General features: G+C 43.0%; 1 protein-coding gene across 1 annotated transcript in view; it reads left to right on the top strand.

Moving 5' to 3' along the window:
- Positions 1–5,193: 5,193 nt before the first annotated feature.
- Positions 5,194–25,543, top strand: part of ABHD12B (abhydrolase domain containing 12B) — a 29,777-nt gene continuing 9,427 nt past the window's right edge. The window contains exons 1-9 of the mRNA XM_049612793.1: positions 5,194–5,263; positions 10,283–10,410; positions 11,541–11,643; positions 13,255–13,374; positions 15,309–15,339; positions 18,509–18,554; positions 18,661–18,790; positions 19,459–19,496; positions 23,587–23,666. Coding sequence (XP_049468750.1) covers positions 5,208–5,263; positions 10,283–10,410; positions 11,541–11,643; positions 13,255–13,374; positions 15,309–15,339; positions 18,509–18,554; positions 18,661–18,790; positions 19,459–19,496; positions 23,587–23,666 — 732 coding nt within the window. The 5' untranslated portion in view covers positions 5,194–5,207. The remainder of the gene's footprint in view (positions 5,264–10,282; positions 10,411–11,540; positions 11,644–13,254; positions 13,375–15,308; positions 15,340–18,508; positions 18,555–18,660; positions 18,791–19,458; positions 19,497–23,586; positions 23,667–25,543) is intronic.

Genomic DNA, 25,543 nt, shown 5'->3' with positions numbered 1-25,543 from the left:
CTGGGTATCTGACCAGGTACTGTGGGTGGTGAATTCTTCCACCCTGATTACTCATGAAGAAAGAACTAACTTGTGATTGGCTCTTTTAATTCTTGCATTTTCAAGGGTAAGTGGAAGGACTAGTAACCCAGGTTACAACTACCAGTTGGTCCCACCTACTTTGCCGTCACTGCCCTGCCCCTTGGGCTGCTTTGACACAGGTTGGTTTCTTACCAGATACCAGGTGCCCTTTGAGAATTAGTCTCACTTTACCTGCTGCTGGTTTTTTTTTTAGTGTTCTTAAAAATTTTTTTCTTAAATGTTTTTGTTTATTTTGAGAGAGAGGGAGAGCAGGGGAGGGGCAGAGAGGCAGAGAGGGAATCCCAAGCAGGTTTCGAGTGTCAGCACAGACTCCGATGCGGGACTCGAACCCACGAACCACGAGACCATGACCTGAGCAGAAACCAAGAGTCAGATGCCCCTCGCCTGCTGTTTTGAATGAGTGTAGCCTTTGCGCGCAGTGGGCACTCAATCCATCCTGAGTGAATGTAGCTTAACATCATCATTTGGTCTCTGGGGGTCTGAGTGTCCTCTATGTAAAATGAGAGTACTGGCAAATGACTGCTTATATTTCTTCCAGTTTTAACATTCCATGAGGCCTTTTGGACAGCCATTTAAAATTACCTCCCATCACGAAAGCTGTTTCCAAGCAACAGAACAGTACTTCCTGACTCTTTGCCTGACCTCTCAGCCCACAAACATGTTTCTCACCGAGCCTACAGCATGATAGTATCTGTAATGCGTATTTATTTATTACCTAGTGATACATCTCAGGTTGTTATTTAGCTTTCCGGCTGTGTGGGTCCTGTCCTTGAGATTAGAGTGTAAGCTTCCCAAGCCAGATACTATCCAGAATGTGCTCAGTAAGTATTTGTTAAATAAATAAATATTACAACAAGGAATAATCTTCCTTCTGTCTACAGGGAATTCTGGGCTTAAGGGAGGCAGAAGAAATCAAGGGTGAAGCCCCAATTTGCGGTTTGGGAAACATGGTGTGTGATGAGGCTGCTCTTCAAGACAGGGAGTCCTGCAAACACGCAGGTTTGGGGCAGGGAGTAGAGGAGATGAATTTAGAGAAGAGCTGCATTCTATACATCCTTCTTGAGATTCTCAGAGAGCATTGGCCAGGCCAGGTAATTATTTTGAGACATGAGGTCCTGGCCAAAGGAACATACTTTGTGTTCAGCCCAAAGCTTCCCAAATAACTGAATGTGTGTGTGTGTGTGTGTGTGTGTGTGTGTGTGCTTTCATGTTTGTTTACTTTTGGGAGGTGGGGAGGGGCAGAGAGAGAGGGAGACACAGAATCCGAAGCAGGCTCCAGGCTCTGAGCTGTCAGCACTGACCCCAACTCGGGGCTCGAACCCATGAATTTTGAGATCATGACCTGAGCTGAAGTCAGATGCTTAACCGACTGGGCCACCCAGGCGCCCCTAACTGAAAACACTGGTATAACCTGCGAAGAGAAGCAGGGCTAGGAAGGAAGCCTGCAGACCAAGTCACCTTTAAGGAATGGCCAGGGGCATTTGAAGAAGAGCATCCAGAGAGGGACAAGGAGTTTTAACTGCTGGGCCTTCATCTGGGCCCAGTGCTTCCATAGGTACAGGGAAAAGGCAGAGTCCCAACTCTTGCCAACGGAGCGACAAGGGAGCCCTTGGGCCATGTCCTGGACCGTGCGTGGTTCTTGGGAAGATAGAAGGCACTTGAGCACTTCACTCCCAGGTTCAACTCTCCTATCACTCTCTCTTCTCAAAGAAATCACCCCTTCCACTAAAAGGAAGCTCAGAGGAACACTCTGGAGTTCAAACCAAGAGTAACCATCCACTCTTGTAACTGTAACAAATCAGGCTTTAAATTAGACCTGATGTAGGCAAAGACAATACAAAACTTTAAAAGCATAGAAAAATGAATGTTCTGAGTGAGTCACCTCACTCACTCACTATCATCTGGGACTGTCCTCAGACTTCCCTTTAATGTTTCATTTCAGCATCAACAGCATCAGTTTGTTTCTTTTGGTAATTGCCTATTGGCATATGGGAAACTGAGGCAAGGTGAAGACGTCGAGCAAGGGGGTGCACGGGGTGCTCATGCTGATGGGATTGAACAGTGGGGTAGCCATTTTGGAAGAGAGTTTAGAAGTCCCTCAAAAAAGTAAACACAACATTACCATATGACCCAGCAAAGGGCATGGGGTTTCCTTTTGGAGTGATGAAATATTCTAAAATTAAATAATGGGGAGGCACTTGAGTGGCTCACTCGGTTGAGCATCCGATTTCAGCTCAGGTCCTGATCTCACAGCTCGTGAGTTCGAGCCCCGCATCAGGCTCTGTGTTGACAGCTCAGAGCCTGGAGCCTGCTTCAGATTCTGTGTCTCCCCCTCTCTCTGCCCCTCCCCTGCTCATGCTCTGTCTCTCTCAGTCTCAAAAATAAATAAAAACATTAAAAAAAATAAAATAAAAAGAAGAAAATGCAAGGGGGATGAATACTTTCAAGATAAAATTTCTCTAAATAATATAAAATTAGCGAGTTGTTTGCTACTTCTTTGTTCCTCAAGTGCTTTGTCACCAGCAGTTTGTTTTCACAGCTGTGTGGCAACTGAGAGACAGTGTTATCTCCGATTCCTTTTTGCCAGAATACCTCTTTCTTTTTTCGTTTTTATTTATTTAGGTAATCTCTGCACCCCATGTGGGGCTTGAACTCATGAACCCCGAGATCAAGAGTTGTACCTTCTTCTGACTGAGCCAGCCAGGCGCTCCTCCAGAACAATTCTTGGTGGTAAAATTAATCTATCTCTAACTGAGATTTCTTTTTCTACTAGAAGCGTAAATAACATCCACCCATTGGTTTCTGAAATATGTGTACCAGGGGTGTCTTGTCATTTCTACAAAATCACATAAGACATGTTTACTGATATAATTTGTCCATACATTTCTTAGATTTCTTTTCCACAAGTCAGGTTTGTTGAGGTACAATTTATATTCGGTCAAATTCACCCTTGAAAGGTTTCCAATTCTATGAATTTTGGTGAAAGCTTACAGTCATAAAACCACCACCACACTGGAGATGTATACTTTTTCCATCACCCTAGAACGTTCCCTCATATCCCTTTGGACTCAACCTCCTCTCCCCACATCCAGGCCCTGTGCCCCCCTGACCTGAGTGCCCTTAGTGCACTCTTCAATTCCTATCCTGTGTTCTCGTGATTTCCTCCGAGATAAATCTCTCTACCGAGCAGGGCGCTGCTTTGTATCCCAACGTGGTACCAGGCACTTAAAAGTTGCCTAGCGAATAATGCTGAATAAATGAACGAATCACTTGTGTTTTAGATTCTGCCAAATCCAATCAGAGACTCTGCTCTCTGATTTCCAGGACATGCCATTTGAAAAGGGGCTATTAATGTCAGGGAAAGCTTTCACCTAGAGTTTTAATCTTTACAGTCTTTTTTAAGCACATTTTTTTTTTTTAAAGTTTATTCATTTTTGAGAGACAGAGAGTGAATGGGGGAAGGGCAGAGAGAGAGGGAGACACAGAATCTGAAGCAGGCTCCAGGCTCTGAGCTTGTCAGCACAGAGCCTGACGTGGGGCTCGAACTCATGAACTGTGAGATTGTAACCTGAGCCGGAGTTGGGCTCTTAACCGACTGAGCCACCCAGGCACCCCTCATCTTTACAGTCTTTTTAAAAAAGGGGCCATAGTGATTTCCAACTTCAGGGATTTGGCTGAGCATTTCAAACATTTTGCTAGACTTGGGGCCTACAACTTTTTGGCTGAACCAGCTTGTGGACCTCTATCCTCTCAACTTGAATAAACAGATGGAAATGCAATCTGGGACCAAATGCAGCTGCTGCATAGTCCTCCCGCAGTGCTCCCTGTCTCTGATCGCTCCACCTCCACATGGCAAGGCCTAGGGTCTCCTCCAGAGCTTCCCTAAACAGGTTCTATGGGATTCCAGACCCATTTTGTGAAGGACATCTGCTTGAGTGGGAACGTAACCTCCCTTACCATGCAGGGTGTGGGTGGCCCTGAGAAAACTCACCTGCAGGTGGCTCATCAGTCAGGCCCAGATCCCTTCCATCCTTCCTGATCTGATTCCTCTTCTGTCTTGATAGGACCCAGAAAATTGACATCCCCAGAGCAATTACAAGAGGCAGTGAACAAAATTCCTCCTTGGCTGGCTAGTTATAGGAAATGGCCTAGTCCTTGAAGAGAATGGCCCTTTCTTGAAAGGTATGGGTGCTTTTCTCCAGACTGTCCTACTGGACCCAAGCAGGGGGGTCCCTGTGCACTTTCTGGGGTTTGGCAGTCCTCCCTTATGCCCTTTGCCCCATAGCACAAGCACCACAACAAACAAACAAACAAACAAACAAACAAACAAAAACACATACACACAAGCTCCCTCCTGGGGAGGTTGCTCCTTGCCTCCAAGATGAAATCTTCATACTGGCATCAAATTGCATCTGATAGAGACCGCATTCCCTTCCTTCCTCCTTTGCCTCCACACTTTGCCAGGCGACTTCCCTGCGTGGCAATGCATTATGTAGGCCAAACCTGTCAAGGCGTGAACCCCTGGATACAGGGCAAGGTTCTGAGAGATGTTGCTAAATAAACCAAATGGCAAAAAGGTGTTAATTTTAGTGTTAATTGTGTAGTTCATAACCCTGTGGACCGATAAACCATTACTCAAGGGAAGGGGGCTGGAGGTGCGGGGGAGGGGAGCAGGGATGCTGGAGATGGGTAAGCTTCAGAAAAAGGTAAAAACAATAAAGACAAAGAAAAAAAAAAAAAAGAAGAGGGGTCAAAGTAGAGGAAAGCTTATACTCTTCATGCAGATCTAAAACTGTGACCATCAGATTTTTGCGCTATTACCACCATGATAAGAAATCTATTTTATTTCGTCGCGCGGGGCGCGCACACACATCCACAGATGTATGGAATACACTGGAAAGTAAAATCGTGCACAGCTAGCCCCAGGCGTGGGTGACTGGCTTCTCCAGCACAGCCGGGGGGCCGGGGTCACGCCGCCAGCAGCCGGAACCCCGAGGCCCGCCCCAGGCCGGCAGCCGACAGGGCCCCCGCGCGGGGGAGGAGGGCGGGCCGGGCGCCCGCGGGGGTGGCTCGGGCTCCCGGCCGGGGCTCCGCGGTGGCGGCTGGGCACACGGCGCGGCGCCGAGATGGACGCGCGGGACTGCGCGGCCGCGTGGTGGGAAATGGTGGCGCGGAACCTGCGGTGAGTGCTGGCCGCGCGCAGGGCCCGGCGCCCCGTTCCCCCCCGCCCCCCCCGCCCTGAGCCCCGGGGATGGGCAGGGCGCATCGGGCCCCAGGCGGCGGGCGGACCTGGCCCTGGGCCTCCCCGCAGGGTTCGAGGGCCCCCAGAGCCCCGCGAGCCCCGGCGCCCTTGGGCTGCATGATCCTTCGCCTAGGCGCCTGTTCGCACCCGCGAGCCTCTAGGGTTTGCTTTTTCAGGAGCTTACATCCCCTTGGGGTTTCTGAAATAGAGATTTCCAGAAAGATGGCTCAGGTTCCTCTACCGGTCTCTTACCTGCTTTGACCATTGTGCTAAAATTCCGGGCGGATTTTTAAAAAGACCAGTAATAGTGACAATACGAATCTACCATGACTCTTAGATGGCATCCACTTAGGTAAAGGCCTGTCTGTGTGGGCGGAAGGCCAGCTCCCCCAGGGGGAACTCTCTTGGATGTATTTAAAGAACATCCCTCCATAATGCTAAAAATGTATAGTGCATTGAAACCATACCTGTGCCAAGTTCTTACATCCTTTTAACTCTGAAATGTCTGTATCAAGTGGGTTTAAACTTCTTCTTTCTCCTATTTTAAATCCGTGGCTTTAACAGTAATGTTAAACTACCCTGAATCGACCAGCAATATATTGCCAGTCTCATTTGCATTGAATCCAGGTGTTGGTTAGAGACCCTGGACTCAGGAGACTCAGTATCTTGATTTGTTTTGTTGGGGTGGGAAGGTATTGGCATTTCTGTTCACCTTCCTTTATATTCCTATGTTTTGTTTATTGCTGATTACAAAATATCCAAGAGTCACATCCAGACACCAGGGACTTCACTTTGAAATGTGTGAGTGATGAAGACTAAAACCGATCTTGTCTCTTCTATTCCTTCTGGAGCAGAGAGCAGCTCTCCCCTGGGCCAGCAGTGTAGACCCACACTGACCATTAGTCAGAATATCCTGACTGATTACACTTTTCAACTTCACATTCCTGGGCCTTACCTCCTTGACATGGTTGTTCTGAAAAAGCTGGCATTTTCTGCTTTATCTTTCATGCTCTCTCTAGAGTTGACGGCTGATTATTTAACATTTATTTGGCAGAGAATCAAAGCTGCAGTTCATGCTTTTAGAGAACAATCCACTTTGTTGATAATGGAATGGGACATGGGGAATTGGGGACCCTCTCTTACTTGCTTTACTAATTACTAAAAAAGAAGTCTCAGAAGATGCTTCCTGAAAGAATAAGATACAAGCACATTTCGTCATCTCTACTGCTCTAATTTAAGACCTGCTGAGGCTGAAGCACAGACCGATATCCAGCATCCTGGATCCTTTTGTTTCTTGGAGCCAAGTTAGTTTAGATCCGCAAGCATTCACGGAGGGCTGGCCCTGTGTCTGGAACCGCTAGTCGCACAGGTTGTATTGTGATGTGTTGTGTGACTCAAGGAAAACATTTAATGAAAAGGTGTTTTCAGTGATTATTTTTTAATGCCTTGGGGATCTGTTTATTTTGCAGATATTTCATAAGGTGTAGTTGCTACTTAAGATAGACGGGTCCAGGAGAGTAAATCTTCACTTGCAATTGGTTTTCTTCAAACTAGAAAAATGGGAAATGTGCTCAGGAAAGAAGCTGAGGGAAGCCAGTGGGCTATTTCCCTCTTCGTTGCTCCCCATTCACCCCGAGTCTTTGCATTTCTGGATAATTTAAGAATACCCCCCGCCCCCCATGAGCAGGCTGGTAGACGGATTCATTCTTTCCACAGCACTGGCTGTCGCCTCCCCGTTGGGCACTAGTTTAGGCTTGAGCACAAAGAAGTAAATAAAACTGGCACAAATCCCTGCTCTTGTGAAGCTCACATTGATTAATTTTCTTTTCTTTTTTTCTTTAAAAAATTTTAAATGTTTTATTATTTATTTTTGAGAGTGAGAGAGAGAGAGAGGGAGAGACAGAGCATGAGCGGGGGAGGGGCAGAGAGAGAGGGAGACACAGAATCTGAAGCAGGCTCCAGGCTCCGAGCTGTCAGCACAGAGCCCGATGCGGGGCCCAAACTCACGAACTGTGAGATCATGATCTGAGCCGAAGTTGGACGCTCAACCGACTAAGCCACCCAGGTGTCTCTCCCATTGATTTTCAATTGTAATTCAGAAAAGAGAATGAAGCCCTTCTTCTCTACCCTGAAGCTACTAATACGCATTGCTTCCTTCTCCCGTAGGAGAGAGATCCACTTGCAGGACAGTTCTCGGACCCGAGCTAGACAGGGAGCACCGTAAAAATAGCACTATATGCCATGTGGTTCTCGTCAGTGGGAACGCAGGACTGATAGTGGGAAAACAACTGGAGAACAATTACAGGTCAAACTGAGGCCCAATTATAATTAGTGGGAGGGGTGAAAAGAGAGGGAAGGTCACCGTGGAAGGTCTATCTCAGAGAGAGGCTTCAACAAAGAAGAAACCCTTGAGTGGATTGACGGAAGGGGAGGATTTGGTCGGGAGGAAAGAAGGGAGGAGAACACAGATATAACTTAGGTGCTCGGTGATCAATTCATGTTGGCTGAATGAATGGGTACATGGGACGCCTGTGTGGCATTGTCTTACTATTTGGAATAGCTGTCTTGCCAAATGGGGTTAGAGTTGGGCTTCCTAAAGCTGGTGCCTCTGAGCGTGAACATGAATGATTCGCCCCGCAGCAACTCAGGTTCCAAGGTAAGAATGATCCAGTTAGGTTCTGTGGCCCCTGTGGGATGCTGTGCAGTTACAGCCACAGCTGATCAAAGGGCAGGCGAAAGAACACCAAAGCATCAAGGTGGCTGTTTGATGTGGCTGGCCGTTAGCGGGGATTGGGCTGAAATTGCATCCTCCACTCAAATAAGGTCTGTTAGCCACTGGTGACTTTTGATCCCCCGCTGATCTAGGGGAAGTCAAATTGACAACCCCTAGTTAAAAGAAGTTGCTGTGCATTATTGATGCTCCGAGGGATCTGGTCACTCTGTTCTCTTCCCGCAGTGCTTCTCACAGAAGTGCCTTGAGCTATTTGAGAGAAGGGTCCTGTATGAATTATTCTTTAAAAACAGAAACATATTTCCCTCTACTGCTTCTGCTTCCCAAGCACCCTGCTACCTTCAAAAGATAACTTAGCGGGAGACTAACAGGCAGGGTAGCGTGAGTTCAGAATCAGGAGAAAGAAAGCCTGAGCCAGCCAACTGGAAGGAAGCATAAGAATTCAACCTGTGTTCCGTTCTGCCCGTCTGGACTTGATCTGGGGCTCAAAGTGGCTTCTCTGGGGTGTTGGTTTCTTATCTCTAAAATCAGAACAACAATGTCCTCTCCTTCCCACCTCCTTCATGGAGGCTATTTTAAAGTATTATGAAACAATCATTTCCATTTTCTCCTTGCTGATTTTAGGCGTAGGCAGTTGCCTATGCCTGCTACTTGGAGGGCTACCCATTACACTTAGCCCACGTCTCTTTTCCACAGCCTGCAGAATTGCTGGAAATTCATTGGTGATGCATGATCTTCTCCCTTCATGCCTCTTCCAGACATATAAGCACTCTGAATTTTTAGTATTAACACGAGGGAGAATTTCTTTTTAGAGGTCTTTCTTTAATGACTTTGGAGTCAGAAGGCTCCTTGAGAACACAGGAACAGGAAAGGAGAAGAGTGTGGGAGGAAGAATGGACCCTAAGAAAGGCCAAGGGTGCAGAAGGGGAGAAGGCGAGAGTGGGGGTGGTCCTGAAACAACTTCCTCTAAGGACTGAATTTTGTTGCCAGAAGCCAGTCTTGTTCTTGAGGTTCATTTGTGCCTGTGTGGATGGCAAGCAGCATTCACCGGGACTGTGACAGCTCAATGGACATCTTCATAGAACTCTGGGGTCACACCGACCTGTGTACACGTGACTCGGCCATTCATTGGCTCTGTGGCATTGGGGAACTTACTTAAACTTTTCAGTCTCCTCATTTGCAAGTTGCAGGTAACAACAGCTATATTTTAAAATGCTCTGGTCTAGCAGAGAAATCAGGGTTGGGGGGGTGGGGAACAGTGCATCCAAAATGCTTTCCAGTCCCACAACCTCATGATTTGATACACTGAGCAGTCTTTTACATTGACAGAGTGAAAGAGGGAAAGGGATTTCTTTAATGGATGATGTGGATAAAAACTGGAAGCAGGAAGTGGTGACACTGACTTCCTGTGTCCCTCGTTTCTCAAAGGTAGGAGGCATTCAACTCTGATAAGAGATGTGGCTTGAGACGGAGGTGGCATTAGTGACCCCTCATGGACAAGTCCTAACTAACTTGTCTGCTGATGGCTCCTGGTTTGGGTGGTTTGTGTCATGGGAACAAACAGTAGAATAAACAAAATGTGTATGGCCTGCTGTGTCCCATTTCCTGACCAGGCCCCCGCCCTGATGCAGCAACAACCTCCAGGTACTCCCCTGCTCCCCACCCTGCTCCTCACAGCCACTCTTACCTGGGATGTCACGTCAGAAGTGGGGATTTTTCTTTCATTGGCTCATTTCTTCTTAAGACCCAGCCAGAAGACTGGGGAATCTGATGATTTTTCATGCACTGCTTTAGACTAATAATAGTTAACATACACAGCACTAAATCATGATGTGATCAAAGACTGTGGCACCTGTTAGTAGTCTGCATCCTATTTCCTGATGACTTTGGGGTCCAGCCTTGGTCTTCTTTGGGGATGCACTGGGGGAACGGGCCTGACCCTGGTGCATTCATGCCCCCTCCCACTTCTGTTCTGTGAAACCTGGGCTTTTTCAGCAGCTGGTTGGGGCCTTGATTTATTGCCTTCCTTTCCTATTCTCCTTAGTGCCCAGTCCTGATCTGTCCTAATTACCTACAATTCTGTAAAACATTTTGCTTTAATGCCAAGTCACCTGTAATTCCCAGTGTTAGTCTCTGAAATTCTATTTGGTTGTTAAGAGAAAAACCACACCAAGACAAAACTTGGACTAATTTTGAACACCTTGTTTTTGTTTCACAATATCTTTCAGATCCATTCCACGTTCCTGTTCAACACTAGGAAGAAAAATTGCGGCTCTGTACAACAGCTTTACTAGTAAACCGTTAAAAGAACACATTTTTCCTCCTTTGATGAACATGCTAATATTTTTTAATTTTTGTAAGTATATATCTTTCATTAATTTGCCTATATATTTTTTCCCAAATAAAGACCTCACTGCCTTTTAAGTTGTGACAATGAAAAAGGCATGTCAGCTATAATATTGTAGCTAGAGGAGCGTCTGGGTGGCTCAGTCAGTTTAGCATCTGATTTCAGCTCAGGTTGTGATCTCACAGTTCATGGGTTTGAGCCCTGTGTCAGGCTCCACACTGACAGTGTGGAGTCTGCTTGGGATTCTCTCTTTCCCACTCTCTCTGCTCCTCCCTCACTCGCACTTTCTCTCTCTCTCAAAAATTAAAAAAAATAAAATAAAATTGTGGCTAGATTTCAATGATCTGAAACCTGTTTAACACTGGCTTTGGGGTCTAGCATGAATCCTTGCAAACTGTTGGGGGGAGATGGATAGAAAAACATGGCCTTGTGGGTGGGGTTTAACTTCAGGAGCTCAGTCTTCATATTAGCTGGTAATATGGATACCTTACTGCTTGGTATATTCTCTACTTTCTTGCTTCTTCATTTTACCTGTACCCCTTGAAAGAGAGAGAAAGCAGAGAGCTGGGGTGGGGAGACACTGATGTGAGTAATCTGTTTTCCCATGTTTTTTCTACTGAGTGCTGTTAATTAATGTAACAGTGTACATTGTAACAACACAGTCCTTCCAGCGCACAGCCAATGCTCTCACTGCCTGGTCCCACAGGTATGTTGATTCTGGCCATCTCATGGTTTGTGGCTAATGATTAGATTTTATTTAGTGGAAACAGTAACGCTTGACATAGGAAGAATCCTCATTCCTTTCTTCTAGACCCTCTTAACTTTTTAGGGGGATAGTCTCCTTTGTTTTTAGCTTAAGACTAGGCTAAGGATTGAATAAACTCTATTATGGTCTATCACACTGGTGCTATTTTAAAATCTTGCTTTAGGGTTTTTTGTTTTCTTGTTTTCTTGTTTTGTTTTGGCACCTCTCCTGTGGGCTACTCCTAGTTTATAAAGTAAAATACTTTGCTAAGAATTTCGTGTGGTAGCTTGCAACTTAGAAACCATGTTAACCATGAGACTAACTACTTTTTTCGATAGTGATTAAAAGACACGGAATTTGATTTGGGGTGTTGATAATGACTTCTGCTTTCTAGTCAAAGCACCCTTTCTTGTGGATTTAAAGAGACCGGAGTTAAAGATTGCTCACACAGTGAACTTCTATATCAGAGTCGAACCTGGGGTGATTCTGGGAATCTGGTGAGTGCACTGAGGGACACTGGGCCGCTTCACGGATGTGGTTTTCATGTTACAAGGGCACGGGTGAGCAGCACGGTGTGAGTCACCTGTGGAGAGGTTGGTGTTTCTTGCTGTTCCATATACCTTCCCTTTGTACGGATATCTGACCTACCTGAATTTGCTTCTCACTAATTTTACCTTGGAGTGCAAAGTCTTTTGGATGTTGCTCTGTGCATTGGCTCTTTCACCGGGTCTGAAGGACCTGCCCTGCCTCACTCTTCTGCCTTATTCCACACCAGCCTTCCTACACTATTGCAGACCTGCTGGCCTCCTTGCACACCAAGCCACACTCTCGCAGGATATGCTCTGAGTGCAACACTTTGCTCCCTCCTTTCGGCCAGCTAACTGCCTACTCATCTTCAGGGTCTCCATTTCAATGGTAATTTGGTAATTTTCAATGAAGCCCTGCCTCATCTCCCATTTTAGGCCACCTGTGCTTGTCCTGTACGGCATTTATTCCCACGGTAATTCAATCAGTGCTTGTGCGATTATTTGGTTAATGCCAGTCTTCTTTACAAGACTGTAACTTTTGTAGGTGACTTTGTTGGTGGGTTTTCACTGCTTAGCACAGTGCTTGGCACAGAGAAGACACTCAACTGTCAAAATCATGAGCGTTCTGTTGTTTGTTTTGCTATGCTAATGTCAGTATTTTTTTCTGTTTGGTTCTACTGCTTGTTCTTGGCTGCCATTTTTCCAGTGTCCTGTTTTATGCTTCCTCTTCCTGAGTTCAAACGTGTGTTCCTAGAATGTGTGGAAACCAACATGGGTTCACATAACTTCTTCCTAATGTGCACCGTGTGGTTCAGCTAATTGTGCTGGCATTTGAAAATCTTTTTATTCTTTGCTCCTGCCCTGGCTTATCCAGCTGGCAGTGATGCCTGTCCTCTTGGTGCTGATGGGTTTGATGTCAGACTTTGTGCCCCTAAACGGTTGAGAGGACTGAAGATTTATCATTACGTAGCCAATTCTGCAAGTCCCTTTGTGACATGTCATATGGCAGGATTTGCGTCCTCAGGATTCGTTCACTGATTTAACAGGGTGGAGGAACTGGCGTTTAGGCAGGTGTTTAAAATCACAAGGTCACAGCTTTCTGGAGAACAGCTTCATTTCACACTAAAGTTCTTTTCTCCTACCTAAACTGGTTTCCCTTTAAATTCTTTCAACTTGTTTTTTTCAGCGAAACAAATAGCAGGTGACAAATACCTATTGTCTTTTACTTGTTTCCACCCAATGGACTTCATTTCAATGGACAGCACCTAAGATTCGCAGTCTGGGAAGATTAATAGGTTTAGGCATCAGAAGAACTAAAACAGCAAATGGTTAAAAGGGATTGTTTCTGTGCATGAGGGAGGTGGGGTAGAGTAGTGCTTTCTGCTGTAAGATGTTTGTGGTATTATATTTTAATTTTTACCAGGTGCATATAATACTCAGAAATTTCTATACATAAATATGTAGTATATATTTATACATATATAAACATATAAATCTATATGATTGACGTAAGGAGGGCTTCAGACTTTGGCTAGGAAAGCCAATTCCCTCTGTTTGTTAAAACCTTTCCTTGCTCTTCAGGCACACGGTTCCCAGCTGCCGGGGTGAGGATGCGAAGGGAAAGGACCGTTGCTGGTACGAAGCAGCCCTTCATGATGGCAATCCAATCATTGTTTATCTTCATGGCAGCGCGGAACATAGGTCAGTGCCTTTGCTTGGAGTTTTTTGTTTTTTAAAGAGAGAAGTAGCATTTCAGCCCCATAGGGGAATAAAAGGCAGAGCTCAGTTTTCAATTCTGTAAGCATGCCTCCATATAGTCTTTTCTCCTTTGTGGAAATTTGAGGGCGTTCTGGCAATAGGCTTCTCTTAAAAAAAAAACCCTACATATTCCATATGTAGAATAAAGTAGATCTTTAACTGAAAGACTAACTTCTAAAATTTGGATCCCAATTTCAAGGAAGGCAGTGGTTCCTTTACTCCAAAGAGTGTCTGAAATGATGAACTGAGCCCACGGATAACTGGAAAGGGAACAGGCATGAGATATGGGGAAAAGGAGAGCAATTTCCATATCAATGGTCTTCTCACAGAAGTACATGGAGATTCCTTAATTACCATACATCCTATTAATCAAATGCATGGACTCCCTATGAGACATCATCTGGAATTCTGACCACTGGTACTGGGGACCATCTGACTGGTTCTAGTCTAGCATACTGATGCCTCAGCCCACTCTCTGTTGTTCCATCCTTGCTTTGTAACAAAGAATGCCTCCCTGAAGTCCTGCTCCCTTTTGATGTGCTGCCAGAGCCTCCAGTGGGCCTGTCATCGGTGATGATTATCAGCTGTGACTGCATCGCTTTGGGTTGGGGGAGGGGTGACGTGCCTCAGAGACCTACAGACCCAGCTCTGTCTCTGAAGGGACATTGCACACTAAGTGACAAGCTCTGGAATCTGCCCCTAGGCTCTGTTGCCTGTGTCTTTTTTTCACTCTCTTTTTCTGTCTTGATGGCTTTCTCAAGACTTGACTTTGCACCAAGGGCTTTCAGGAGATGTCCATTTTAGAGAGATATTTACAGAGGCTTTCCATGAAATTCAACATCTTTCAACACTGTTTAACATTGTTCTGATTGGGCAAACTTGGGCACGGTGCTACAGTGTATGTATTTGGCCCACACGTTCATTTCTGCCTCTCTGTGTGAATCTGCTGTTATCCCAGATTTACTGGCTCTGGGGTGAGCCCCAGCTTCTTCCTGTTTCCTGCCAGAAGTCTCAGCTTGCTACCAGCAGTACTGAGCCAAAAGGAGGCCAAATGGGAGGTCACCAGGACCTTGGTGAAAATAGTGGTTCTAGACTTGGGACCCAGAGAAAAACCCCGGAGGGTCCCTGAACCTCTTCCACAAAATTGTACAGAAAATGTCAAATGTTAAGCTTTTTCTGGGAAATGGGCCCATAGCTTTAATTACATGTTTTAAGGGCTCCATGATCCACGGAAGTTGAAGACATTTGGCTCTAAAACAAAAATTCAAATGGTTTTTAAAAGAATCCTCTGCCTTTTGAATCATCTTTGTCTCCCTTTTATTAATAGAGAGTAGATGATATGGTTATTTGGGGGAAAAAGGGTTTCTTGTACCTTCGGGACTGTGAGTCTGTCTCCTTCACTTCATCTTGCACTTAATGGCAGGGTGAACAGGGTACAGGCACATCTTAGTTTAGTGAACATGGCTGTGTCATCCTTTGTTCTGAAAAGCCACTTTCCGGAACTGATTTTCCTTTAGCTTCTAAAAGTATTCTTAGAAATAAGTTTTGCTGTGTAGCAGTGAAAGGAAGTGGATTACCAGTAGTTAATCACATGCCTCTTTTGAGAAGCACTGGCCACCTGGGCATCCGGCACCCATACAGACTCACACAGCAGCGGTGGGGAGCCATCCATCATTCACCCTGACACATCCAAGCGGGCTATGACACCAAAAACCATTTCCCTTCCTCCTAGTTATTTACTTTCCTAACCTGAAAAAGAAAGGCATGAGGTCAGATGCCAGAACCATGATAGTGATTTTTATTGGATTTGTCTTGGTAATTCCTAATTCTTGCTTTTTTTTTAAATTAATTTATATATTTTTTTACCTCCTTTACAGGGCAGCTCCTCACAGACTTAAGCTCGTAAAGGTATGTCTGAAGGGGCCTCAAGGTACCAATTCTATGTCTTTATTTATTCCCTTTTGGGCTACAGCCACAGATCTTTCTCAGCCCTCAGCACGGATATCTACTGAGAGCTCCTGAGAGTGGGTTTGGTGTCTAGTGCTCAAAGTCCCTCACATGGGTTTCTCTTCCTGCAGTCACCACGGGGGATGAAAACAGAAGTGAACATCTCTGAGAACCAAAACACTTTCATAAATATATTACCTTCATCACCAGATGGAGTTGAAGACCTATTTGATTTTTCTGAGGGCTGGGAGGAGGGTTGAGAGAGTATATTAAATGTGAAAGTTACTCCTATGGGAAACAGCCCCCCCCCCCTTTTTTTCTTTTAGTGGAAGAGGATAAAGACATAGAATGTCTGCTTTTAAAAGTCATTCAGGGGGCACCTGGGTGACTTGGTTAAGTGTCCAACTTCAGCTCAGGTCATGATCTCATGGTTTGAGGGTTCCAGCCCTGTGTCAGGCTCTGTGCTGACAGCTCAGAGCCTGGAGCCTACTTCAGATCCTGTGTCTCCCTCTCTCTTTCACTCTGTCTTTCGTGCTCTGTCTCTCTCTCAAATATAAATAAACATTAAAAAAAAAAAAAAAAGTCATTCAGGCTCTGGCTTCAGTCCCATGAAGGGTTTTGCAAGTGAAATGGTGGCCACACTGCTCTTCTCGCTAGCCTGCTACCTGACTACAGTTTGTGGGGCGCGGCCCCTGCATTTCCAAGTGTGAGGGAGCAGGCTTTCCACTCAGCCATATCTGACTCATGGCTGGTAGGGCAGCTACCTGTTCATCTTCTCCCACACCCTGATTGGGTCACCTCTCCCTCAGGTGACCAGGCTGCTTGTCCAGTTATTGACCGCAGGACCTGATCTCTCCTCCCACATGCCCTCCCACCTCAGAGCCCTTTCCTGGCGTGACAGCGTTAATGGGAATCCTGCCAGGCCCAGCATGGCCAAGTGCCCCCTTCATCCTCCCTCCCTTATTCAGACAAGAAACTCCTCTCTTGTCTACTCCTCCCTGTCTTCACTGCCTTCTCAGACTGACTCTTGCGGAGGAGTGGTGGTCTGGATGCAGTTCTGCCTGGGATGATCATGTCTATTAATTTTTAGGTTTGCTTTCTACCCTGCACCTCACTCTCCACACTTCCTAGGCCAGATGGTGGTGAAGCTGATGTCCATGAGAACATGTGTTTTTCCCTCTCCCACTCTTGGCAAAGCTGAATTGTATATCCCCTGTGTGCACAGAAAGGAAAAGAGTCGTAGGTGTAGGTGTGAAAAGTAGCCAGGTCATGCTTGTGATAGTTGGGGTGGGAGGGGAAGGTATGATAAGACTTCTTCCCCCAGGCTGACCCTGGATACCTTGTGCCATGGTCATCATTTCCCAGCCTGACCAAACATCTTAGCCCTTCATTCTCTTCTTTGAATGGATGATTTCCTTTAAAAATTAAATCTTGGGGTACCTGGATGGCTCAGTCGGTTAAGTGTCCGACTCTTGATTTGTGCCTAGTCATGATCTCACAGTTCGTGAGTTCGAGCCCTGTGTCAGGCTTTGCGTTGACAGTGTGGAGCCTGCTTGGGATTCTCTCTCTCCTCTCTGCCCTTCCCCATTCACATATGTGCCCTCTCTCGCTCTCTCAAAATACATAAACTTAAAAAAATTAGAGCTTTACTATTGTTGTCGTTCCTCTCTTTCTTCTTGCCTTCCTTCCTTCCCTCCTTCTCATTGTCTCATTCATTCATCCATTCATTCATAGCTTCAGTCATTCAACGTGGCTGTTTTCATTAATTTGTAATCCACCTTACCGTCTTTATCTCTTTATATAAAGTTTTTATATAACTGTGATTGCATCTGCATGTAATTTTATGTTGTGCTCTTACTTAATACTACCTTATAAACATTGTTCCATGTTTTCCCATAGTTATCACAGTCACTAATTTAAAAGGTGATCATTCTCCATTATATTTATTGACAATTGTTTATTTACTTAACTATTCCACTGTTCTTAGATACAACATTATCTAATTATAAAGTCAATAGTCCCCCTGCTAAAATCATTTAAACAATATTGATAGAGAAAACTTTGAGCCTTTAGTTTATTCTTCTTTTGGAATTTTCTCCTAGAGATCAATTCTTAGGAGTAAGATCTGTTACTGTTCTTGAGTTGTTTCATCAAGTGGTCTTTCATTGTATAGTGATCACATGAATACTCCAATTTCCCCGGATGCCTAACTGCTCTGTGTCTTGGATAACTATTTTGGAGATATTACAAAGTTTCACTTTGTTTCTCATTATCAGTTGGATTTATATTTAAAGATTCCTAGTGAGATTCAGCTACCTACCTCTATGCAATGGCAGGGGAAGTGCAGTGTTTGGACATAAGCAGTCCCAGGTGTGAATCCTGGTTCTGCCTCTAGCCATTTGGGTGACCAAGAACTAGTTACCTAAACCCTCAGACTCAATTTCTTTATCTATAAAATGGGGATAACACCTACCTTTTAGGGACTATTGTGAGGATTAAAGAACATTTTCCATTTTTGTCCCCCTTTTCTCTTTGCCTATCATTGCAATTCATTTCATTTGAAATTATATTTTCGTATTCCTTCCTCATACATCCACTTGGGGCTTGGCAATGGTTTCACAGAATCAGGCAATCTGTTTATTTTTGATTGGTATTAACTCTTTGTTCATATTTAATATAAATATCTTCCCATTATTTGACTCCTCTGCTACAACTCTGTGTAGACCTTCTGTTCTCAAGGGAATTCTTGAAACAGACATTTACTATGTACCAAGATACTTTAATATGTCATTTCACGTATTCTTCCAACGATCCTGAAGATAGCCACTAGTGTTTTTCACTTTTCAGAATAATATTTACATATTCGGATGTTTAGTGGCTTGCTCAAGGTCACACAGCCAGTAAGGGGCACAGCCGGGGTGTGAGCAGGCTGTCTGACCCTGCTCTGCCCCCGCCTCGCTCCTTTCCTTTTGAGGCTGACCTTCTCACATTTGAAGCCAGGCAGCAGATTTCATCTATTCCCTGCCTATGAAACCATCACAACTAGTTTTATGGAAGTGTTGAGGAGGTTATACCACCTTTTCTGTTTACACCCCCTAATTAAAATGGTAACAGCTCCTTTGTCATCTAGGTGCTGAGTGACGGTGGCTTTCATGTCCTGTCTGTGGACTACAGAGGTATGTGTTAAGAACAGTATATAAAGACTTTTCAATAAGCAGGAGGGCTTTTGATGGCCCCGGTTTTGGAGGTAGTGATTCTGTGCTTGTCTTTCCTTACTTCCAGGGTTCGGGGACTCCACAGGGAAGCCCACAGAGGAGGGGCTGACTGCAGATGCTATTTGTGTCTATGAGTGGACCAAGGCGAGAAGTGGTACCACCCCTGTGTGTCTCTGGGGCCACTCTCTGGGTACAGGGTAAGTGGGGTCTGAAGATGGCTTTAGGTGGGTCCTTAGGACTTTGGTGTCATATCAAAGGCAGCAGTGAACAGAAGAAGGAGCACTGAGCCAGGAGAGGGGGCTCTGGTTTCTCTCACATCCCACATGTGGCTAGAGACAATTGCCATCGCAGATGCTAGTTTGTAATGCACGGGAGGGTGTAGCTCTATGGTCATCTGTGACACTGAAACCCATTCCAGAACTCTCCTTGAGAGTTTTATTTTTTTTTTTAAATTTTTTTTTTCAACGTTTTTTATTTATTTTTGGGACAGAGAGAGACAGAGCATGAACGGGGGAGGGGCAGAGAGAGAGGGAGACACAGAATCGGAAACAGGCTCCAGGCTCCGAGCCATCAGCCCAGAGCCCGACGCGGGGCTCGAACTCACGGACCGCGAGATCGTGACCTGGCTGAAGTCGGACGCTCAACCGACTGCGCCACCCAGGCGCCCCTCTCCTTGAGAGTTTTAAAGAAAAGGATTCTTAATTTAGGGCCACTGGAACTCCTTGAAATCCTATGCGAAATTTTGTGTCTGTGTTCTAGCGGAGGGTCCAGAGCTTTCATCAGATGCTCATATTGGATGTCTGTACTGTTTACTTGACTGTTAAGTTACTGCTTCACAAATGTACTAATTTTCATTGCTTTACAGAGTTGCAACCAATGCCGCAAAAGTACTGGAAGAGAAAGGTACCATAAAATGCTCACACGTTATTTCTTAGCTGGGGGTGGGAAAGTAAACACTGTGCACGCTCAGAACACAGAGATACCTCAAGCACCCCAACCTGAGACAGTTTCTGATAGTGTAATAAGCTTTTTTTTCTATTTAATACAAAATAACAGTTGCTCTTCAAGATCATGAAATTAAAAGTAAATGCTGAGGAACAGTTAAAATTACCTTTGAAAAAGCCCTCACTGTGAAGTAAATGTTACTATGGAGTAATTTGGATTATAGGGGAGGAAAAAATACATTTATGAAATAACAAGCAGGACTTGCTTGCTGCAGCCCTTCTTCCATCACGTTTATGTCAGTGTTTCCCAAAGTGTTCTGACAGCTGCCTGTATCAGAATCCCCAGAGGTGCTTGTTATAAGCACACAGTTCCTGGATCCTAGCTGTTTTCATGAATTAGAATCTCTGTGAATAGGACAAGGGGATTTTGATGTACGTTAAAAGCACGTAATCTCTTGCGTTATATCTTAAACCTAACTTGTCAATACAGGTCAGGTTGAGTTACATAACATTTGAAAGCAAGTCACCTGCTATACGCAGTCTTAGTTATGGAAATAAAGCAGATACTACTATTTCCTGCTCCTCTAAGTTCTCATAGCTCCCTGCACACACTTCCTGCACAGTGTTGATGATGCTGTATTTATCTGACCTAAATTCTCACACAAATGAGTACTTCACTTCTTAGATAAGCAATGACCTTAGAACACTTTAATTCCATTTACATTCCTGACTTATGAACTCTTGCTATCATGTATTTTAATTTCCTCTTTCTTACTCGCTCCATAAAACATTACTATTCTTATAGTATGAAGTCAGTATTTAGATTTACCCTTTTCTTTGCTTTTTACTACTTATAGCATTTCTGTGCTTTCATTTGGGATTTTTGTTCTGCCTGTCTGTGGTGAAGAATTCTCTCAGTTTGGGCCTGAAAATATCTTTATTTTATCTTCATTTTTGAAGGATATTTCCATTGGGCATACTTGGTTGGTAGTTATTTTATTTCAATACTTTGAAGACATCATCCATTTTGTTCTGGCTTTCACTATTCCATTGGGAAGTCAGCTTCCAGTCTTACTGCTGCTCCTTAATTTGAAGATAATGTTTACTTTTTCTTCTGGTTATTTTGAGATTCTTTTTGTCTTTGGTTTTCAGCATTTTTACTGTGATTTTCCTAGGTGTGGGTTTCCTAGTACTTATCCTGCTTGGGGTTCATAATACCTCTGAACTCTGGCTTGATGTTCATCCATTTTGGAAAATTGGTCATTATATCTTCAAATATTGTGCCTACCTCATTTTTCATCTTCTCTCCCCCCAGGACTATAATTATATGTATTTTTTTAGATCTGTTCCCATGTCCTGTATGTTTCCAATATTCTTTTCTGGGTTTTCCAGACATTTTTCTATTTGTGCTCTAGTTTATTTTTATTTTTTTAATTTTTTAAAAATGTTTATTCATTTTTGAGAGACACAGAGAGACAGAGTATGAGTGGGGGAAGAGCAGAGAGAGAGAGGGAGACACAGAATCTGAAGCAGGCTTTAGGCTGTGAGCTTTCAGCACAGACCCTGATGCGGTCCTCAAACTCACAAACCTCAAGATCATGACGTGAGCCAAAGTCAGACACAACTGACTGAGACACCTAGGTGCTCCTGTGCTCCAGTTTAAATATTTTCTTTTGACATAGTACACTGTTTACTATGTAATACCAAATTTTATTAAATATTAAAATTTTAATAAATATTTTACTATATTACAGTTTATTTACAAGTTATTTTAAAGTCCATATATCATAATGCCAATATCTAGTTCCTTTGTTGATCTGTTTCTGTTATCTGTTGTTGTTGTTTTGTATTTTTGGTCTCTTTATGTTTTTGTTTTTATTTGTTGTATGCCTAGTTATTTTTGATTAAATGTAGACATTGTTTATGGAAATTGTAGAGGTGATTTGAGGGACTAGGGATAATATTCCAGACAAAGTTACTTTTCTTCTGAAAGGCAGTTAAAATAGAGGGGAGATCACCTTAATTCAATCAGAAATTGAGCTGATTTGAAGCTGGGCTTCAGTCTTTATGACAGCTGGTCTGTTTCTAGTTCACCATTACTCCCAGGGTGTAGTCCTTTGAAGTCCCAACAAAAGTCTGAGAAATTTCTTGAGCCCTCCTTCTTGTCAGATTCTGAACTCTAATTTTTGTCCTTTTGATCCTGTGGGAATGCTGAAAGTTCTCTCTAGATCTAAGGCTCTATGAGCAGCCACCACTGTTGCTTTCAAAGTTTCAACTGCTTTGAGGGGAAAAGCAGCTCAAAATCTTGTGGCTGTTTTTCTTTTGTTATTGGCTCTCAAAATCTCATTGATTTAGTAGCTCTGAGATGCCTTCAAACATACACATATACATATAGTAGCCCTCCCTTATCCATGGGGAGTATGTTCCAAGACCTACAATGGATGCCTGAAACCACAGATAATACCAGACCCTATATATACTATGTTTTTCGTATATGTATATACTTATGATAAGCTTTTTTGAAAAAATTTTTTTAATGTTTATTTTTGAGAGACACACAGAGTATGTGGGACATGGGGGAGGGGCAGAGAGATGGAGACACAGAATCCGAAGCAGGCTCCAGGGTCTGAGCTGTCAGCACAGAGCCCGAGGCAGGGCTCGAACCCACGATCTGTGAGAGCATGACCTGAGCCAAAGTTGGATGCTTAACCGACTGAGCCACCCAGGTGCCCCTGATAAAGTTTAATTTATAAATTAGGCACAGGACACCTGGGTGCCCCAGTTGGTTGAACTTCTGAGTCTTGATTTTGGCTCAGGTTACGATCTCCTCGTTCATGGGATTAAGCCCCACATGGGATTCTCTGCCCCTATCCTACTTGCACTCTCTCTCTCTCTCAAAATATAAATTAGGCACAGTAAGAGATTAATAATAACACACTAACATATATAACAGTATACTATAATAAAAGTTATATGACTATGGTCTTTCTTAAAACATTGTACTGTATTCAGTTCCTGTGATGATGTGAGGTGATAAAATGCCTACACGATGAAGTGAGGCAAATGATGTAGGCATTGTGTAGTGTTAGGCTACTACTGACCTTCTGATAATATGACTGAAGCAGGATTATCTCCTTCTGGACCATACTTGACTGCAGGTAACTGAAACTGCAGAAAGTGAAATTGTGGATAAAGGGGACTACTGTGTACATATACAAATTCATATCCCCGTCTAACACACATTTTCTCATTGTTCTTAGAGGGAGTGTTGGCTAAAACAACCTAGTAAGCATCTAGTACTTTCTAAACAATGAGCTGCAGAACAATCTCCCTTCCTATAGTACTTTGCTTTCTTAAATTATCTAAGTCATGAAAATGTGGTTTTATGTTTTAGAAGAAGGTAATGGTTTTCAATTATCATGTGCATAGAAATCTCTTGGGGTGGGGGTGCTTGTTAAAAATGAGCATTCTTGGGGGTGCCTGGGTGGCTCAGTTGGTTGGGCACCTGACTTCTGCTCAGGTCATGATCTCATGGTTTGTGAGTTTGAGCCCTGCATCGGGCTCTGTTCTGACAGCTCAAAGCCTGGAGCCTGCTTCAGATTCTGTGTCTTCCTCTCTCTCTGACCCTTTCCAGCTCACATTCTGCCTCTCTCTCAAAAAAAAAAAAAAAAAAAAATTAATAAATAAAAATAAGAATAAACAATAAAAAATAAATGAGCACTCTAGGGGCACCTGGGTGACTCAGTCAGTTAAGCATCCAACTCTTGATCTCAGCTCAGGTCTTGATCTCAGGGTTGTGAGTTCAAACCCTGCCCTGGGCTCCATGCTGGGTATGAAGCCTACTTAAAAAAGTGTGCATTCTCCACCCCTCTCCTTCGAGATTTTGACTGACTCAAGTCTAGTGTGGAGTCCAGGAATCTGCATTATTAATAAGCTTCACAAATAATTTTGGCATAGGCAATTCATGTACAAGACCTTAGAACTCCTTATTTAAGAAAGGTAGTATTTATATATGATAGAGGAGTTACTTCTTTTTTATTATTTTCAAGGATTCCCAGTTGATGCTATTATCCTGGAGGCTCCATTTACCAACATATGGGTTGCAACTATCAATTATCCCTTGTTAAAGGTGAGTCTCTGATTCATCTTCACAAGATGTTAAAGTGTTTCCAAAGCTATTTCCACACACTTATGCTTATTAACCATTTTCTGGTATTATATGTTTCTAAGTTATTCTAACCTAAGACAAGTTATTAGCCAGTTGCTATTGAAGGAGGGCACAATGCTTTTGGATTTTCTAGTTCTTTTCTTTTCTTCTAATAAATTGAGACAGTGGCTTATTAAGGGCCAAAGTTTTTTTCCTCCTCTTCCACTAACTGTATCTTTTATCATGTAGTTTTTTAAATAGACTTGACTTAGGTTAGTTTATTACACTTTCTTTTTAAGGTGATAACATGCCTCTCATACATCATTTTTAGCCCTATTATTGTCAGCCATATATTTTTCATTATTTTATGATTAAAAAAAAAAGTCTTTAGAGAATTCAAGGAAACTACCAAATGGTTTTATCCCAAGTAGAGAAGACAAACTTCCCAAGAAGATAGACTTCTATCCCAAGTAGAGAAGACAAACTTCCCAAGAAGATAAAGTTTAAAGAATTGGGCAACAAAGTGTCATTTTTAAACCTGTCATGTAGATTATCCTAATTTAATATTTTCATTATTAATTTCATAATTCCATGCCTAATGTTCAATTGCTTAGAGTCATGCCTCCATATAAATGTTAGTAAATGAGACAGAGAAAGAGAGTGGTAGGATTCTCAGAGGGGATACATGACAACATGATCCAAATTTTTAGATTGTTGGTTAATGTCAGAAGGCATTTTAAGGGTACTTTAATTCAACTGCCTACTTTTGGATTTTTTTTTTTTTTTTTTACAATAAATCACCATAGAACTTTCTGAATTTGCTTAACTATTTCTGGAGAAGGTAGCTCATTACTTCCTGGGACAGCTAGTTCACAGAACCACATAATCTTGAGAATAACTGTATTATAAACTCCATCTCAATATAGGAATCTTCCCATTAATAGATGATACTGAATGCTGAATAATTTAAGATACAATAAAACACTTCCAATTGGTTTTAGACAATTAAATATTCATCTTAAGGTAACCACTAATGAGCATTTATTATATTACTCTAATTACTAATAAATTCACTAACTTGTAAGTATAATTCAGGTACAATCTTTCCATGTACTTTTGTTTCTTTATTGAAATTCTAATTTTGAAATCTAATAGGGAAACACACAATTTAACAAATAATTATGAACAGAACATCCGTGTAACTAACACTTAAGTCTAGAAATTAGTATCACTAGTACCCCAGAAGTCTCCTGTATGACATTTCCCAATCCAATAAGGCTCACCTTAGATATACAGTCCTTACACTGAGTTTTATGGTCATCATATCCAAGCTTCTCTTTATAGTGTTATTGCCTATGTGTGCCTCTCTGAGCCATATAATTTTATATAATTTAATTTATAACTTATATATTATATAAATATATAATTTGTATAACATTGAACATAATACCAAATAGTATATCATCGTATAAATATACTATACTTCATTGACCTGTTGTTTATGGACATTTGAGTTGCTTTCTCTTTGGGGTAATTAATAAAGTTGTTATGAATGTTCTTGAACATGTATTCTGCAAACGTGTATATGCTTCACTGAAGTATATACCCTAGGAGTAGAATTGTTGGATAGTAAGATATGCATATGTTCAGCTTTAGTAATTACAGTGCTAAACAGTTTTCCAAGGTGACTTTACTACTTTACTCTCCCACCTGTTGTGTGTGAGCATTCCAGTTGCTTCATATCCTTGCCCTTGTATGCATATCTCATTGTATTTCCCTTATGACTAACGAAGGTGGGCATTTTTTGAAGTTTATTAGTCATTTAGATATCATCTCTTGTAAGATACTTGTTTATGTCT

The sequence above is a fragment of the Panthera uncia genome (assembly GCF_023721935.1).
Source record: "Panthera uncia isolate 11264 chromosome B3 unlocalized genomic scaffold, Puncia_PCG_1.0 HiC_scaffold_1, whole genome shotgun sequence".
Lineage (NCBI taxonomy): Eukaryota > Metazoa > Chordata > Mammalia > Carnivora > Felidae > Panthera > Panthera uncia.
Note: the sequence above shows the minus strand (reverse complement) of the source record. Positions and strands in the feature narration are given on the sequence as shown.